At 35.2% G+C, this 20,052-nt stretch overlaps 1 protein-coding gene across 1 annotated transcript in view; it reads left to right on the top strand.

The window, feature by feature from the left end:
* The window catches only part of Brwd3 (bromodomain and WD repeat domain containing 3), a 109,632-nt gene that overhangs the window by 41,491 nt on the left and 48,089 nt on the right, over positions 1 to 20,052 (top strand). The window contains exons 8-16 of the mRNA XM_090326591.1: positions 1,259 to 1,480; positions 6,084 to 6,184; positions 6,594 to 6,664; positions 9,713 to 9,813; positions 11,345 to 11,385; positions 15,673 to 15,777; positions 16,868 to 17,021; positions 18,686 to 18,820; positions 19,756 to 19,884. Of these exons, the coding sequence (XP_090182717.1) occupies positions 1,259 to 1,480; positions 6,084 to 6,184; positions 6,594 to 6,664; positions 9,713 to 9,813; positions 11,345 to 11,385; positions 15,673 to 15,777; positions 16,868 to 17,021; positions 18,686 to 18,820; positions 19,756 to 19,884 (1,059 nt within the window). The remainder of the gene's footprint in view (positions 1 to 1,258; positions 1,481 to 6,083; positions 6,185 to 6,593; positions 6,665 to 9,712; positions 9,814 to 11,344; positions 11,386 to 15,672; positions 15,778 to 16,867; positions 17,022 to 18,685; positions 18,821 to 19,755; positions 19,885 to 20,052) is intronic.

The following is a 20,052-nucleotide window of genomic DNA, read 5'->3' as shown; positions in this document are numbered from 1 at the left end:
CTTTGCCATTTTGAGACATTATGACTCCTTAGGCTTCATTACAATGTCTTCCATTGATGACTTCATGTCTCCTACATGTAATCTGTATATTTGGATTTCAGTGAGTATGATGAGGATGGGAAATTCCATCTTGTAATAAATAACTATTAAATATTTACCACATTCGAATATTTTACTATTTTGAATTCTTTTTTGAAGTTCTTTGTAAGAATTTTAGCTTAATATTTCCCCACCAAATTATTAATGGCCTAAAGTTTCCTAAGGAATTAATATATACTTTAAATAAATCAGAAATTTGGCTAACTTGTAGAAAATATATTTAAAAAATTAATGAAAATAATGCTTCCATGCACATATTAAAAATAGTGGTAGGGGGCTGGGAGTTTGGCCTAGTGATAGAGTGCTTGCCTAGCATGCACGAAGACCCGGGTTCAATTCCTTGGTACCACATACTTAGGAAAAGCCAGAAGTGGTGCTGAGGTTCAAGTGGTAGAGTTCTAGCCTTGAGAAAAATCCAAGGACAGTCCTCAGGCCCTGAGCCAAGACTGGCCAAAAAAAAAAATAGTGGCAGGAATATTTAATGGCAAGTCACTGAACCATAAGGTAGAATATTTTTTGTTTACAGGATTAGCAATAGTTTTGAAGAGATTTTCACAAATAATATTGTCAGATTGGATAAGGCCTGTCTGTCATTTTATATTTTCTATGGATTTATACAGTATACGGAGTGAAGACTAATAGGTAAAGCCTTAGCAGTAACTTAATGAGCCCTCTATCTTATTGCTATTTTCAGTGTATAGGTGGGAATTTCTGCTTCAGTGTAAATTTTGTGTCACAATTTTTTTCATTTTTTATTAAAGAATTTATTAACATTGATTTTTACATCATGTTTCAAATAATGTATTTAACAAACAAGTATTCAAGAAGGGAATCTCTATAATCACTGGCACTTAGATTTTTAGAACATAATTAAAATTAGGGTGAGGGTTTGTATGTCATAGATACATATTAATCTATGTAATAAAACATTATGTCTATAGAGTCATAGATGTTTATGTCTGTGTAGTTATGTTTATATTTCCAATACCATGTTCATGGCATTGGGTACGCAAATATTGAGTCCTTGCTCTTGTACTGTTTGGACCTAATATCCACATATTAAGGATACCATGAGCCTTTTGTTTCTTTGGTCTTGTCTTACTCAACACGATTTGCTTTAGATCATCCACATTTTGTGTCACAATTTTTTGGACTATAGGGTTCAGATGACTGCTTGGTAAAAATTTGGGCTACAGATGATGGGCGCCTCCTCGCTACTCTTCGAGGGCACTCTGCTGAAATCTCTGATATGGCTGTCAACTATGAAAATACTCTCATTGCCGCAGGCAGCTGTGATAAGGTTGTAAGAGTATGGTGTCTTCGAACTTGTGCACCAGTTGCAGTCCTTCAGGGACACTCGGCTTCTATTACTTCCATACAGGTAAGAAAAATAAGGTCTTTCTAACACAAGTAATTAAGCTGAGATCACTCGTTTTTGTAGTATAAAGAATGGCAAACAGGCACTTTTTAGGTTCTTTTTCATATAATAAGTGTATTCCCTTTAGAAATAAGTAAAGACATTTGAAAAGATTCTTCCAATGTAGAGTGAAACATTTATGTTTGTGAAAAAATATAAGCATTTTAAATGCCTTACAAACATGCTTATGCATGACAATCAGGGTATATACAGGTTCTAACTTGTATTGACATACTGTGCATTAATATGTATTTCAAGGCAATTGTCTATGTAATTTAATCTTACAGATTTTTTTTGTTTTAAAAATTTCTTGTTTCAGCATGATTTCACATAAAATACATTATGCATATAATCTTTTATCAGATGTTACTCAAAGTGTTAGATAGTCCAAAAGACCTTTTATTTAACAACACTAAGCAGTGTTTTCTTATTTGTGCTGAAAGCAAAACAGAAATATTCCTAAAACTTGATATGTGGGTCAAGTAGAATACTTTTGGAGGCTATTACTTTTATTTTTATGATATATTTAGTAATACATCACCGGTTTCTGAGGATTATAGCAAGAAATGGGTTCAGAGGATATTTGATATGAAAATGCCATATTTTTTTGTCAGTCTTGGGCTTAAACTCAGGGCATGAACAGTGTCCTTGAATTTTCTCAAGGCCAGTGCTCTACCCATTGAGCTGCAAATACCACTTCTGGCTTGTTCTGTGCATATGGTACCCAGGAATCGAACCCAGGGTTTTATGCATACTAGGTAAGCACTCTACCACTAGGCCAAACTCCCGGCCTTACATTTTTATTTTTTTAATAGCTTGTGTACCCCAGGCTATAAATGCTTTGTAGCCAAGTCCTGTCTTGGACACATTAGTCCTCCTTGCCTCTATATTTTGAGTGGTGGAATCATAGATATTCATCTCCTTACTTGGTGTATTCAGAGATTTCCTCCCCCCACATTGTTCTTGGCATTAAATTTAGGGTCTTAAACATTCTAGCAAGTTTTTACCAGTGAGCTATATTTCCAGCTCTTTATTTCATAGATTTTGAATTAGGAGATTTATTATTTACTTGTGTTTCTGTGGCATGCCCATTTCTGGAATTTGGGGACCTTTCACAGAAGCAAAACCAGTGATGCTGTTAATCTTGCATAATGTTATTTGCTGATTTCATTGCGTTTTGTTAACATACTGGGGTTCATGGGCCATATAATCATACCATTTCCCTTAATGATATGGTTTAGTCTTATATCTCCAACGTACCCCAGTTTAGCCTTCTGTGAGCTATACTTGTTTTTCGTTCCACATACCTGGCATCATCACATGTATATCAGCAAGATATCTTCAATTCTCTATAATTATAATTGAGGTCATTTTTCTTTCTCATACTTATTGCTCCCAAAACAATAATAAAAGACTTTTGGTAATAAAAGGTGCCATATTAGCTCAGATTTGAAGGTAAAATTGAATTAGTATAGTGCTGTCTTGAAAGATTCCCTGTGTCTACAGGGAATCACTTTTTGGTGTAAATAATAAAGACAAGCATATGTTCAAGCATGCACCACTAACATTCATCTCTCTTTTGTATGCTATATGTAATCCCTCAGTCATGTTGGCTCTACCCACAAACTATGACCAGAATCTGAAACAAACTCATGACTTTCATCAGTATCATCCTTTTTCCAGTCACTATCATCTGTGACCTAGATTACTGAAATACACTTTCCTTCTCTTCCTGTGTCTTCCCTTTGCTTAGCCTAGCCCTAGTCTCTGTATAGCAGGCATTTGGTTTTGTAATAGTTACATCATGTCACTGGTACATAGAATCCTCACTCGCTTCCAGTCTCACAGTTAAAAGTTAGCTTTATGATGATTCATAAGTCCTAAACTCTGTCTCCTTGCTTTATTGGACTACTTCTCCTACTACTCATTTCCATCTGTTCCTTAGATGCTGACCTATCTGCTATAGTTCAATGCTAAGTATATTCTTCTCACATGATCTGTTCCTTACCTTTTTTGGGGGGGGGAGGGAGTGCAAGTCCTATGACTTGAACTCTGGGCCTGGGCACTGTCCCTGAGCTCCTCAGCTCAAGGCTACTGGCCTACCCCTTGAGCCACAGCACCACTTCCCGTTATCTACTGGGTAACTGGAGATAAGAGTCTCACTCAAGGTCTGTCTTTAGTGCCCATTCTGGCTTTGAACTGTGATCTCAGCCTCTTGAGTAGCTAGGATTAGAGGAATGAGCCGCCGCGCCTAGCTTTACCCTTGATTTTTTAAAATGTAATTTTATTATTATTATGCTTTTGAAATATATTAGCCAAGTAATGAGTAGTTTTACTCTTTTGGACAGTGTTACCCTTTGCTTTCTCCTAGTGTCCCACTGTTGTCTGCAGTGTTTTCTTTTTTTTAAAAATATTTTATTATAATTAATAAAAGGGTTACATGATATTTGCCAGATAGAAGGTGCATTAATTCACATACATTGATACCCTTTCATATGTATTGATCCTCATTACCCTCCCCCCCCACCCCCCATCTTGGATTTCCCCCTTCCCTATCCAATTTCAAGTAAGCAAATACAAATATATCCGATATATCAGATAACAAAGTGAGATACTGTAATAATATGAGATAACCAAGGGACAGCAAAAGAGATGAGAGATAACATAGTACATCAAGGAACTTAGGCTCAATGGTTTCCCTCATTTATCATAATCAGTAGAAATCTTGGGTTCTACTAGCAGAGATTTGCAATAAAGCAAAACGATACATAAGGCCATATAGTATGAAGCTAATTGAATGGACCTCTAGGATATTGAAACAAAAACCATATAATGAATGATTGTTGTCCTTAATGTACTATGTTATCTCTGCAGTGTTTTCTAAGAAAATCTCTTGACTGACAGTCGGACCATCCCATTTAAAATTGTACTTTCTCTCTCCCTATTGTTAGATAGACTCTTATCTGTAGTAATGATTACCCTTTGGTAGCTTATATACTTTATTGTTAGTTTAATAACTGTTGGTTAATTCATGGTATACTATCCTTCCAGTTTGTATCATTTTATGCTTTTCAAAAAATTAGATAACATGGCATGGTAATTGTAATTAATACTGAATGAAGAAATTTTTATTTGCTTTTGTTCTGTTCTTATTTAATACTTTCTATATATTTTACTGTAAGAATGTTTTCATTAATATGTATGTCAGAAATATGCATCTTCTTTTAACAATGCCTGATATTAATCTAAATTATATTAATTAAAATTATGCTGAGGGTTTGTATGTCATAGATACATATTAATAAACACAATACTTCTTAATCAATCCAATATTCCTTTATGAGCACTAAAGCATTTAAAATATGATGAGTGGGGTGGGAATGTGGCTTTTTGGTAAGAGTGCTTGCCTAACATTCATGAAGCCCTAGATTTGATTCCCCCATACCACATGCACAGAAAAATCCAGAAGTACTGCTGTGCTGAAGTGGTAGAGTGCTAGCCTTGAGCAAAAGAAGCTGAGGGGCCCCAGGACAGGCAACACACACACACACATACAAACACAGACTATAGATTCACTATTTCTTCAAACTCACATGTATAGTACAGATCCTGACATACACATTTAGAGCCTTCTCATATTTTCTTTCCTAATGAATTTCTTTTGAGAACATATAAAACACTGAAAGTCAGACGTTACAACGATTTAAGCTGTGACATGTTATGATATGCTATGATAATTTAAGATATGATAATTAAGCATATTCTTTCTTACTCTTTCTCTACAATTATTTGAACATTTGATATAATTTATTCATGAAAACATAAAAATGGATTAAATTGTAAAAGAAAAAATAATACTTTTGTAAGGTTAGACTTTAAAATATTGAAGACAAAAAATATTTAAACATTTGCCTCCTAATTGTTGCTTTAAGGTTCATATCAGATGTTCTATCTATATTAATTATAAAAATTTCATAATTCTTACAATATGAACACATTGCATATTTGTAATTAAAATAGTAATATTACTTATAGATTATAGTTTTATGCGATGCATTATTTTGGGGGCTGAATGGCTTTATTTTAACTTGAATGACCATTTTTTAATTCAATGTTTTAATAGTTTTTACTATTTGAAATTAATTTTTTCCCATCTTCGGGGCTTAAACTGTGAACGTGGGAGCTGTCTGTGAGCTCCATTTTCTCAGTGTTAGCACTCTACTACTTGAATCACAGCTCTACTTCCAGCTTTTTATGTGATTATTTTGAGATAAGAGTCTCATGCACTGCCCTTCCTACTTGTGTTGAATGTGTTAGCTTCAGTCAAGATCCTTAGATCTCAGCTTCCTGAGTAGCAAAGAGTACAGATATGAGCCACGAGTGCCTAGTAGCATTTTAAAATTTTTGTGACATGTTCACAAAAAACAATCTCTTGGAATCAAAATTCTTGAGTGAATTTCTGTAGTTTATGTTCACACAGTTGACTATAATTTAAATATGTGCTCCTTTTAAAGTTATTTTGAACTTAAAAACCTGTATATTTGAATCTAATTTTTTTTCTTTAAAGTTTTGTCCATCAACTAAAGGCACAACCAGATACCTCACTTCTACTGGTGCTGATGGAACAATCTGTTTCTGGCAGTGGCATGTAAAAACTATGAAGTTTAGGTAAGCTTATTTTTTTTTTGAAAAATTAAGCATTTTTGCTTTTTACTTAATTATTTGAATGCATATCTACTGAGATTTTAAAATAAATTTTTAATGAAATTGGTGTTGAAGATAATATTCTTACAGAAAATGTTGGTAAGAAGTTTAATTTGTCTTATTTTGTTTGATAAGTAGACATTCAACATTGTGTAATTTATTGTAAATAATGATGTAATGTTTGTAAAGCTATTATAATGATACTCAATTCAAGGCTTAATGAATTTTTCCTTGAATTAGCTAAATAGCACTTGCCTATTCTTTATTTTTTTTCTGTAATATTGATGCTAAATAGATCAGTCTCCAGAGTTTTGTTAAAATACATAGATACAAGAAAAAGGAATCTGATAGAAACATTTACTTTTCTCTTTAGAGATCGCCCAGTAAAATTTACTGAGAGATCCAGACCAGGAGTTCAGATATCTTGCTCTTCTTTCAGTTCTGGTATGTATCACTCTTTCTCTCTTTCTTTCCTTCCTTTCTTTCTTTCTTTCTTTCTGTTTTCTTTCTTCGTTGGTCATAGGACTTGAACTCATGGCCTGGATGGTGTACCTGAGCTCCTTTGCACAAGGCTAGTGCTCTACCACTTGAGACACAGCTCTACTTCAGCTTTTTTCGGTGAATAATTAGAGATAAGAATCTCATGGATATTTCTGCCCTGGCTAGCTTCGACCTGTTATCCTCAGATGTCAGCCTCCTCAGTAGCTAGGATTATTGGTGTGAGCCACCAATGCCAGGCTTCCCCCCTCCCCTCCCCTCTCCTCTCCCTCCCTCTCCCTCCCTCTCCCTCCCTTCCTCTTCCCCTCCTCCCTCCCTCTCCCTGTCTCCCTCTCTCCCTCTCCCTGTCTCCCTCTCTCCCTCTCTCTCCCTCCTTCCCTCCCTGTTCCTCCCTCTCCCTCCCTCTCCTTCTCTCCCTCACTCTCCCTCTCTCCCTCTCCCCCTCTCCCCTTCTCCCCCTCTCCGTCTCTCCCTCCCTGTCCCTCAACTTCTCCCTCTCTCTCTCTCCCTCCCTCCATCTCCCTCTCTCTCCTATCTCTCTTTTCTCTCTTCTCTCTCTTGTTGGTATTGGGGCTTGAACTCTGGGCCTGCGTGATGTCCCTGAACTATTAAGCTCAAGGCTAGAACTGTACCACATAAGCCATAGTGCCACTTCTAGTTTTTCCGATGTTTACTTGTCTCAGGGACTTTCATGCCTGGGCTGGTTTTGAACTTTGATCCTCAGATCTCAGCCTCCTAAGTAGTTAGGATTTCAGGTATGAGCCACCAGCACCCGAATTTTCTTAAAGTATCTTTAAAATTTTTCTTTAGGTAGCATACAAAGTAGTTGCAATGTAACAAAGCAGTTTATGAATAAGTGCATCAATGTCACTCCTTTTAACATTCTCACCCACCCCTCCTACCCTACCCCTTCTGTCACTTTTCTTTCTTTTTTATTTACTTTTTTTGTAGATTATGGGGCTTGAACTCGGCCTAGGCACTATTCCTGAGCTCTGCACCTTAAGACTACTGCCCTATCCTTGAGCCAAGCCCCACTTTGCTTTTTCAAGATGTTAAATGGAAATGAGTCTCAGGTCCTTTTGTGCCCAGGCTGGCTTTGAACCTTGATCCTCGGATCTTAGCCTCCTGAGCAGGTAGTAGTACAGGAGTGAGCCACCGGGCCCAGCCACTTTTCTTAATTTTTAGTTGCACACTGAAAATTTGCCATTATCAAAGCAATGAATATATGTATGCAATGTATTTTGATCTGACATCCCCTCAACTCTTCATCTCACTTCTACTCATTCTCAGTTCTTAGCTTTGTGGCATACACAGCTCATTCTTGCTTTCATTCTATTCATTTCTTCTCTTCATTCTTCTCCCCTCTCCTCTTGACCCCTTCGCTTGTAAGTACCCATTCCTAGTATTCATTTTGTTAGGATTTGGCTTAGTGTTTTCAAACACATATTATTTGCATTTTTCCATAGATACAATTATGTTTCAGTTAATTCATTCATAATGGTTTGGGTGTGCCACACACTGTGCTTAATTCTACCTAAAATATTAAATGTTCCACTTAGTTATATTTTCGTGTAAAAAGTAAGTATCCTTGAAGATGAAAGGAAATTTAAAAATGTGCACAATAGGTTGCGATGCACAGAAGTCCTGGTCTTTAGCATGTACTACAGTTTTTCCCTCTCCCCTCCCCCCCCCTCTCTTTTTTGCCAGTCTTGGGGCTTGAACTCAGGATCGGCACTTGAGCTTTCTCAAGGCTTGTACTCTACCACTTGACCCACAGCACCACTTCTGGCTTTTTCTGTGTATCTGTTACCAAGGAATCGAACCCAGAGCTTTGTGCATTCTTGGCAAGCACTGTACCATGTGGTCACATTCCCAGCCTTGTAATATATTTTTCTGTAGTTCAGATTTTATTTGGAATAGAAATGACCATACTATCACCCCCAAATACCCATTATTAAAATATATTGTGCCCACCATCCCCTCATTGTATTTAAAATTCCTATCTTGACTTTATGGAAAACATGAAGTTGTCACATTATGTAGAAGACACTTCCTGAGTGGGCAAAGAGTTCTTTTCATATTATCTGGAATCTTATAAAATCAACAATACTAATTCCCGGAAACTAGTACTTGAATGATATGTCACGCAAGAGTTCAAGAGGAGGCAGAAGACAACTGAGGAGACTGTGTGGGTGGGGGGATGGAGCCATAAAGTTTAGTGCATATCATACAAAATTAAGAAAGTTGAGGAGGACCTTTTGGGTTTGGAGGGATGGGGGAGAATGAAGAAAGGTGACATTGACCAATATGCCATCTAGCTAATCAGGAGCCTGAGATCTGAGGGTCGGAGTTCAAAAACCAGAAAAGTTCAGGAGACTCTTACCTCAAGTTACCCAGTAAAGTGCCAAGAGTAGAGCTATAGCTCAAGTATTAGAGCACCAGCTTTAAATGAAAAAGCCAAGTGAAAGTGTGAGTCTGTTGAGTTCAGGCCCTGCTACTTGCACAAAAAAAGTATGTGTAGATTGTTTAGATTCCATCTCCACTACCATTTATCTCTGGAACTTTTTTGCATCCAAAACACAGCTGAGGATTTATAATCCAACCACTGTAGCTATTCTCAAAATATGTAAAGTATGAAGAATTGTATAAATAACTTTATCTCTGATATGATAGTAAATTCTAATACCTTAGAAGATAATCTAGGGCCAATAAGGTAGCTTACTGGTAGAGTGTTTACCGAGCATGCATAAAGTCCTGTTTTCGCTTTGTCCACATAAACAGAAAAATACAGAAGTAGAGCTGTCCCCAAGTGATAGAATGCTATCCTTGAGCAAAAGCAGCTCAGGAACAGTGTCTAGACCTTGAGTTCAAGCCCTAAGACTGGCAAAAAAAAGATAACGTTTTTTTTTTTTTAAATAATATATGGTAGTAGACAACTAGGAATGTAGCTAAATTTTTTTTAAAGCTCCTGACACTATTTTTTTAATCTTACAGGTGGTATGTTCATTACAACAGGTAGCACTGATCATGTGATTAGAATATATTATTTGGGGTCTGAGATCCCTGAGAAAATTGCTGAATTAGAATCACATACGGTAAGATCAAATGAGAAACGTATGCTTTAGTTTGTAACATCCCTGCAAAACTTATTCTTTATTTTCTGATCTGTATCCTACAGAATAGATTAGCAGTAAAACTTTGTATGACTAGTAATAAAGATGAGTGTAAAAATTTGGATTTTCTGTGGTTATACTGAAGATGAGTTCTGTTTCATTATAAAGAGAAATATACGCGTAAGAAAATAAATACAGCAGTGATTATGAAAATCACAAGTCTGTTCACTATTTAAAATAAATATGCCTTTTATAAATTTGAGGTTTTTTGTGGTTAGACTGTTTTCAAAGTATCATCGAATACTTAGAACAGCCAGGCGTGGTGGCTCACGCCTGCAATCTAGCTACGCAGGAGGCAGAGTTGTGCAGATCATGGTTCAAAGCCAAACTAGGCACTAAAGTCTGTGAGACTCATCTCCAATTAACCACCAGAAAACCAGAAGTGGTGCTGTGGCTCAAGGAGTAGGGTGGTAGCCTTGAGCTGAAGAGCTCAGGAACAGCGCCCAGTCCCAGAGTTCAAGTCCCGCGACTGACCAAAAAAAGGTCTTAGCGGGGCCGGGAATTTGGCCTAGTGGTAAAGTGCTTGCCTAGCATACACGAAGACCCGGGTTCGATTCCTCGGTACCACATACATAGAAAAAAGCTTGAAGTGGTGCTGATGCTCAAGTGGTAGAGTGCTAAGCCTTGAGAAAGTCCCAAGGACAGTGCTCAGGCCCTGAGCCCAAGCCCAGGACTGGCAAAAAAAAAGTCTTAGCAATAACAACAAATTAGGTATATGTTTTGGTTGACAATTGTTGTTTGTGGAATTGTCCTTATTCTGTCCTAAATTGCCTTTGGCTTTTTTAGGAAACGTCACACCATTATTGTTCATGTTAGACCTTTAGGTACCCTTCATGCATCTATTCTTTTTCTTTCTTTATTTCTTCAATTATTTACTGTGGATCTCCCAGCATATTTCATGTACCCTGGTATCCAAGCTGTTTAGTAAGCAATTAAAAACAGTTTTGTAAATCTTAATGTCATTGTTCTTGCAAGTGTTCACACTTCACCGAAAATATTATTAATGTACACTAATAGTCTATATACTTTTTTCTCTGAAGGACACTTAAAATGATTCTTAAAATTGCAGGATTAGTCAAGTACCTGAAATTTGAAATAAAGAATCTTCCTTGGAAGCCTCATGGGAGCTGTTTAGAAAGTGTCATACCATAGAAAAATTAAAGAAACATCATTTGCCTATTACTAAATAATTTTTTTGTGGCTTCTTTGATTACTGTAGAATTTTATTGAGTACATAGTCAACTGATGCTTATTAAGAACTATATGCTTTATAAACACATTTACTTATACATGTTTTATCTCAAAATGATAGATTCTTCATATATTGTTTTAGGCTCTGTTTTCACTTTATATCATAGATAATTAGGTTTATTTAAATAAAATTATAACATTAAAAACCTACTCCTTGGTGCTTTTGCAATTTATTTTAACCAAGTCTATTGTTTTGTCTTAGGACAAAGTTGTTGCTGTTCAATTCTGTAACAATGGAGACAGGTAATTATGTGTTTACATACTTAGGTAAACATGTTTGATGTGTTTTTCTATTTCCTTTGATGCAGCTACTTGTAGATAGCAGTAGCCAAGTATCTTCATAGCCTATCTCAGTATTCAACATCTTTACCATCTTTTCCAAATTCTTTTTCAAACAATAACCTTAGTCTGTCAGTTCTCTTTTTGCTGAGTGCTTCCTTTTTTATTTTGCTATTCCATTTCCCTTATTCATCACCTTAGTTAAGAATTTCATTTGACCAGTCCATCTGTGACAGATAAATGTTTTTCTGTTCAAAACCTTTAATATTTCCTCTTCTCTGTCTATGGAACAAAATCCATATGTCAGTCTTGTTTTCAGAACTCTACAAATTGACTTAGACCTGCATTATTTTCTCATCTACTATTTCTGATAAGTATCCATAGATCAAGTTAGATTTATAAGTTCCTGTCATATCTCATTTATTTTATCTCATTTATTCTTTTACTTATACTTACCATTCCTACCTAGAAATACTGTTTTCCATACCTTCCTCTGCTTTCCCTTCCCTCCTATGCTATGATTTCTCTCTCTTCTTTTTTTTCCTTCTCTTTTTCTGTTTTCCTTAAGTCTTATTGTCCTTTAAAGTTTGTGCCCTACTTGAAGACGTTCCCAAGTACTCAAGATTCTATATTTATCTTGACTTCCTTTGGACATCCATTATCATTTGTGTCTACTAGTTATATGATACACATTCTCTGCATAAACTAAGAAATGATATATAAAACTTTGCAAAATTTTAGATTCCCCAAAGGTAATAATTTGAGCTGTCTAAAATTTGATCTCAACTAAATTAATAAATACTTATCATAAATGTGTGTTTATATGTCTGTAGAACTTAATGTGGTTGACCATATTTTCAATATTCATTTTCAGATACTGAGTAATTACAGTTGATTTGCCTTTGTTAATTATAAAAGTAAATTATAATGATCTACAAAGTGATGTCTATATCAGAAATGGGAAAACTTTCGCATAAATTTTGCCTTTGTTAATTATAAAAGTAAATTATAATGATCTACAAAGTGATGTCTATATCAGAAATGGGAAAACTTTCACATAAATTATTTTTATGCTACTGCTGGGACTTGAACTGAGGGCTTATATGCCATCCCTGAGATTATTTGCCCAATGCTTAATGCACTACTTCTGGAGCCACAGATCGACTTCCATCAATAAACTTTAAAGTTGGTTTCATTGCATTTAAGATTTGTACAGCAACTATGCATTTTTCATGCTAAAATAGTCTGCCATTTAAATTTTTGCCACTTTCCTTTAAAAGCTGTCCAATATAAATTAAATATAAACATACAGTCATGTACATATGTATGTATATATCCATATTCATGGAAGAGTTTTCAAATTTTTTAAGCCAGTAATACTAATACAAAAACATGCCACACATTGTACAAATACAGAAATGAAACTGAACACATATATAACTATGTAGTTGAATAATCTGTAAGCATAAAATTAAATATTTCAAGCCTAGACATAAAATTTACTTACACTAGCATTATTTCCAACTGGCAATATCTATTTGGACATGTTTTTAAAAATCTTTGTCCCGAGTATACAAAATAATATATACAAAATTTAAATGTCACATGAAATATAAAATATTCGTGCATGCATATAAAAGACCAAAATATTTTCATTTCTGTAAGAGATGATTATAGGTCATTCCACTTGTTCTGTGTTTTGGTTATTTTTTTGAGAATCTATACTTTTTTGTTATTTGGCCTCTGAAAAATATCTAATTTACTAGTAATCAAGTATAAATCAAAATAACGGTAATGGTTTTCCCTTTCAAACTAAAAATGTAAAATACATAGTAGTGTCAATGATTTTGAGAAAGTAAAAGCTTGCTAAATTGTTTTAAAAATCTTTAAGGAAACACTTTGTCAGTATATTTCAATAGCTTTAGAAAAATGTGCTTACCCTAACTGCAAACATGTATGAGTTTGTACAAAGATATGTGCAGAGCTATTCATTGAACATTATTTGTGCAGAGCTATTCATTGAACATTATTTGTAATTTGGAAGACTGGAAACTGTATTATTGGCCCATATATATTGTTGGTCTTTAGATTTATTATAAATATATTTTGGCACATCCATATCATTTGAATAGTTAATAAAATGGATGGTAGTTTTGTACTTGTAAATATCAATAGGTCTACAATAAGATAACTAGAGAAAAACATGTTTCCAGTAACGGAAAACATACGTATATACACACATGTTTAATCATGTTTGAGTAAATGCAAACTAAAGTACAACAGTGAAAAAATTATGGATGCCACTTTAGGCATTTTGATGGTTGATTAGTGGTAAGAGTTTTGTGGAAATTTTGCCTAGGCTGGCTTTGAACTGTGATCCTCAGGTCTCAGCCTCCTCAGTAGCTAAGATTCCAAGCAGGAGCAACCAGCACCCAAGTTTTTGATGATGATGTTGGTAATGATAATTATGATAGTCCTGGGGCTTGAACTCAGGGCCTGCATACTGTCCTTGAGCTTTCTCAAGGCTAGCATTCAACCCTGGAGCCACAGCACCACTTCCGGCCTTTTCTGTGTATGTGGTACCAAGGAATGGAACCCATGGCTTTGTTCATGCTAGGCAAGCACTATCACTAGGCCACATTCCTGTCCCTATTACATTTTTTTATGTTAGTCCTGGGGCTTGAACTCAGGCACTTGGAGCTGGATGCTGTCCCTGATCTCTTTTGCTCAAAGTTGGTACTCTTTTGCTTGAAGAACAGTTCTACCTAAGGCTTTGCTGTTGTTGCTGTTGTTGTTTTCTAAGTGGAGATAAGTCTTGTGGACTTTTTCTGTATGGAATAGCTTTGAACTGATCCCCAAGTCTCAGCCTTCTGAATAGTAGGATTACAGATAATTTGTTGTCTATAATAAATGTATTATTGTTCTATTCTTATTGAATAATGATTTCCATAATTTTATTATATTTATAGGACTATATAATTATATACATTTGTTTATTTGAAATAAGGAAGGGAAGAGGGAAAACAAGATGATTGGAAGGGGGTGGGAGGAGGGAAACAGGGACAAAAACCTGTGAGGCATATCAATGTATGAGAAGTAATGCACCTACTACTTGACGATTGTAATGGTAATCCCCTCTATACATTATCCTGACAATGAAATTTAAAAACTGAATGAAAATAGTGAAGAACAGCAGCTCTTTCCCTTCAGTTTTATAGCTTTTTTATTTTCCCCAGTGTTAGGGCTTGAACTCAGGGCCTAGGCCCTGTACCTCAGCTTCTAAAAAGAAGTACAGTAGAAGTACAGCTTCTAAAAACAAAGTAGAGTACAATGCCAGTACTCTAGTATTTGAGCCACAGTGCCACTTCCAGCTTTTTCTGTTTATGTGATTACTGAGGAATCGATCCCAGGGCTTCATGCATGCTAGTCAGTTTACCACTAAGCCACAGTCCCAGAACAGTTTTTATACTTCCTAAAGAAAGCTCATGCTCTGTAACTGTCCGTCTCCAAACTTCCTACCTTCTTCCCAGCTCAGGGCAGCTGTTCATCTGTTTTTAAAATTTATAGATTTATATATGCGATATTCTTCAGGGTCTTTTTTATTACTGAATAATATTCCAATATACAAAAATGCCATATTTTTTATGTTTGTCCATTGTTGGACATTTAATTTTTTTTTACTTTTGGCTTATTATAAATAACATTTCCATGAATATTCATGCACACATGCTTATTTGGAATTATGTTTTCAGTTTAAAAAATTTTTTCTCTGTTATTCCTGGGGCTTGAACTCAGGCCCTGGACACTGTCTCATAGGTTTTTTTGTTTGTTTGTTTGTTTGTTTATTTTGCACGAGGATAGTGTTCTTACACTTGAGCAACAGCTCCATATTTAACTATTTAGTTGTTAATTGGATATGGATCTCGTGAACTTTTCTGTCTCAACTTAGTTTAAACTGTGATCCTCAGATCTCAGACTCCTGAGTAAGTAGGAATACAGATGTGAACCATCAGTGCCCAAATTCTATTTTCATTTTGGGGAGATTATAACTGAAGCATGGTTCCTGGACCATAGGGTAACTATATGTTTAGCATTTTTAAACTATAATGTTTTCCAAAGTGACTCCACCATTTATCATTGCCCACATGATATCTGAGGGTGTTTGTATCATTACCTTTTTATAAACAGAAAATGAGTGATTCTCATTTGGAAAAAAACAATAACAAGGCTACTTTAACTGTGTCTTTCCAGTTTAAGATTTGTTAGTGGAAGCAGAGATGGGACAGCAAGAATATGGCAGTATCAGCAACAAGAATGGAAGAGTATAGTGCTAGATATGGCCACTAAAATGAACGGGTAAGAATAAATGCTAGGTATTTTCATAGCTTCTCATATGGCATGTTGTCTTTCCCATCAAATTATATTTAATAATGAGCATGAAGTATATTTTTGCAGTAGTAAATTGTTGGAACTTAAACAGTACACATAAATTTATACCTTAATTCATCTTGTCAGCAAATTTACTTTTTGCTATTAATTGTTACAATGGAACATTGCAAACATACAAAATCCAAACACCTCTATGCAAATTTAATACTTCCACTTTCATCCTCTGCCTTTGTTTTCTGTAGGTCATCTTTTGCTCCCTATGTGTCCTACTTCCTACATGTCATAGTATGTTTATCCTTTTCCAATCTATTGAGGAATACCTGTAATATTTCATATTTTTAATCATTTATATTCACTATATTTAATAACTATACAATTTTGTCATTGTCAATGTTGGGCGATATGATATCTCTTTGTAGTTGTGTCATTTCATTAGAGTGTGGCCTGGAAATTAATATTAGTACTAACATATAATATTTCAGTCCGTATAACTAGCTACTGTTAATGAATTTTTCATTTGTTGGTCATGAGTCTTGAACTTGACTTTTTCACTCAAGGGTAGGGCCATATCACTTTGAGCCATAGTAGCACTTGTGATTTTCTGGTGGTTGAAATGTGATCCTCAGATCTCAACCTCCTGAGGAGTTAAGATTACAGGTAGGAAGTGCCAGTGCCAAGCTGTTAATGTATTTGAATTAAATTTGAACTACTAGTTTTTTTAATAAGGTCTATAATGTTTTTAAGGTGTTAAAAATGATGCTACTATTGAATACTGCCCAGTAGTCAATATAAACTTTTATTTTTCAAGATATTTTACTTTCTCTTTTGTTTCATTTCTTTGTGATCTACTACATTTGTTTACATTGGACTGCTTTGTATACTCCCAGAAATAATATTTGAAGTATTGTTTTATTCAGATACTTTAAAAATGACAATAGTACTTAAATGTAGTTTTTTAATGTAAATCAACTGCAAATTCCTAGAGAACCTTTGACATAATTTGCTATATTGTACACACCTTTGTTAAGATTTTACAATGAATCAATACTATTTTTAGGAATAATTTACCATCTGTGGAAGACAAAGTCACTAAACTAAAGGTGACTATGGTGGCCTGGGATCGCTATGACACCACAGTTATCACAGCAGTGAACAATTTCCTCTTGAAGGTGTGGAATTCTGTCACAGGACAGCTTCTTCATACTTTATCTGTAAGTATTTTTTTCCAGGTCTGAGGCTTGTGTTCTACCACTTGAGCCTCAGTACCACTTCTAGCTTTTTCTATGTACGTGGTACCAAGGAGTAGAACCCAGAGCTTCATGCATGCTAGGCAGGCACTCTATCACTAGGTCACTCTCCAGGCAGAAAAGAAGTGCAAACTCGTCCAACCACTATGGAAAGCAGTGTGGCAGTGCCTCAAAAGGCTAAACATAGAACTCCCCTATGACCCAGCAATTCCACTACTTGGCATTTACCCAACCATCCAGAAACAAGGACATACTAACCCCACTAGCACAACAATGTTCATTGCAGCACTATTCACCATAGCAAAGATATGGAACCAACCTAGATGTCCCTCAGTTGATGAGTGGATCAACAAGTTGTGGTATTTGTACACAATGGAATTCTATGCTGCTGTCAGAAAGAATGACATCGCCCCATTTGTTAGGAAATGGAAAGACTTAGAAAAAATCCTATTAAGTGAAGTAAGCCAGACTCAAAGGAACTTAGGCTCAATGGCTTCCCTCGTTTGTCATAATCAGTAGAAACCTTGGGCTCTACTAGCAGAGATTTGCAATAGAGCAAAATCTTGATACATAAGGACATATAATGTGAAGCTAATTGAAAGGACCTCCAGGATAGTGAAACAAAAGCCATATAATGAATGATTGTTGTCCTTAATGTACTATGTTGTCTCTCATCTCCTTTGCTGTCCCTTGGTTATCTCATATTGGTATAGTATCTCACTTTGTTATCTGATATATTGAATTTATTTGTATTTGGATATTTGAAATTTGATAGGGAAGGGGGGAAAACCAAGACGGGTGGGGGGTGTGGGGGGGAGGGAAACGGGTACCAAGACATGTGAAAGGGTATCAATGTATGTGAATTAATGCACCTTCTATCTGGCAAATATCATGTAACCCTTTTACTAATTACAAAAAAAAAGACTATATGTCTGTAGTCCTGCACCCAAGTAGCCCATGTGTAGGATCACTTGAGCCCAGGAGTTTGATATTATATTGTGCAACACAATGAAGTCTTGTGTCAAAAAACCACTGGTTAAAATTCGCATTACCCTATAGGATAGGAAAATTGAAGTTCTGGTGTGTATAATACCTTTGGTTTACTGAAAGAGAACCATAAAACATAAAGCATTGACATTTTTAAGAAGCAATGTCTATTCTTTCAGTTAGATAACATCTTGAATGTAACCCTCAAGTAGTTATAGAGGACAAATACTATGCTTTGTCATTTGACTGTATCATAGCCCTCCTAAAAATGTGATTGAATAGCAATGCTATAGAATGTTTGATAAAAAAATAATCAAAATTTTTATCTATTATCACTGGGAAAGTGTGAAAACTGGTCTCATTTTCAGTGGTCTTTGAAAAATAGTAGAGTCTTAGATATTCAAATAATTCAAGAGCCTAGTTAATAATTTTTAAATACTTTCCTATATTTTCTATGGCACAATTTAAAATCAGTTACACATTTTAAAGACTGCTAAGAGAAGTACATTGTTCATATAGTACCTAGTTAGTGAATTTTATTGAACTGGTTTGCATGATTCATCGCAAGTCCAAGGTCTTTTGAACAATCAACCCATATAGTTTTGCTACATTTCCCTTTTAATACTTAATTTGCATTTTAGGGGCATGATGATGAAGTGTTTGTTTTAGAAGCACACCCATTTGATCAAAGGATCATACTCTCAGCGGGTCATGATGGGAACATTTTCATTTGGGATCTGGACCGGGGAACCAAAATTCGGAATTACTTTAATATGGTAAGAGAAACCTGTGTTTCATACATATTAAAAGTGACTTAGTTTTTATGATAATTGTATACTTGATGCTGCCTCTTTAAGTCTATGTTTAAATTGGGGAATTTCAAAATGATTCCATTTATGTATATGGCCATTGTAGAATTTGGCTTTTCAGAGTGAAAGTGTTGTTAGCACTTATAAATTCTGCCTTCCCCTAGCTCTAAACTATTTAAACTCAAAAATATTGACTTTGGATTTAGCTTCTGACCAAAAAAATCACAAAAAGATTAATCCCTATACTCTGTTACTAATTTATGAAGTACTGTATATGCTTATTTGCCTCTGGCAAACCCCATATTGCTTAGTAGTCTGAAAGCCATTTGGAAACTTTGCTTTAAAGATAAGGATGTTTCTAACAGCCTATTTCATAGCAATCATAGGAAACACTGAGCTATCTCCTCTCAGTGAAATACCCTTTTATGGCAAGGAAAATACTTATATTTTCTATATTTAGTACAAAATATTTCTAAATGTTTATTTGGCTTTTAAGCTCAGTTCTGTAGACTTTGTTTGACCCGACGCATCTATAAAACTGACTTTTGTGTTGTAATTTCAGGATTAATATGGAAGACTTAAATGCATTCTAGCTTAAGATACAGAGATAATACCTTGATTTTGCTAAGTAGTACTTTTCTCAGATTGGCTGCATGTACGTCTTTTTAAAATCCAGTCAATAACTTATATCAGAAGACATGACATTTACTGTGATTCATTTCATCCATTGCAATTTGATTCTTCATAATTTGTTTGAGAGCTTGACTATTTACAATTCTGAATACTGAAGTCAGAGAGTGCACTGAACTTGATACCTCACAGAATCCAGGGTATTAGGAAGACCTGCTTATTATTTTGAGAACTACTTTCAAAATAACTGAAAAGACTTCTCTGAATTTCAGATTGAAGGCCAAGGTCATGGTGCTGTGTTTGATTGTAAATTTTCACCGGATGGAAACCATTTTGCCTGCACAGATTCTCATGGGCATTTGCTGCTTTTTGGTTTTGGATGTAGTAAATACTATGAAAAGGTCAGTGTATTTCATTTTTGTTATAGTCAGCAATTTTGGGTTGTTATTTACAAATTTCATTTGAAATTTTCCAGTTAATAAACATTTTGTGTGTCATCAGTAGACATAAAATAGTTATGTCAAAAAAAGTCTTTTATTAGTGACAGAAGGTCAGACATGGCAAGGAGA

This window comes from Megascapheus bottae, chromosome X, assembly GCF_031878675.1.
Source record: "Megascapheus bottae isolate mThoBot1 chromosome X, mThoBot2.hap1, whole genome shotgun sequence".
Taxonomy (NCBI): Eukaryota; Metazoa; Chordata; class Mammalia; order Rodentia; family Geomyidae; genus Megascapheus; species Megascapheus bottae.
This window is presented reverse-complemented; position numbering and strand designations above follow the sequence as displayed.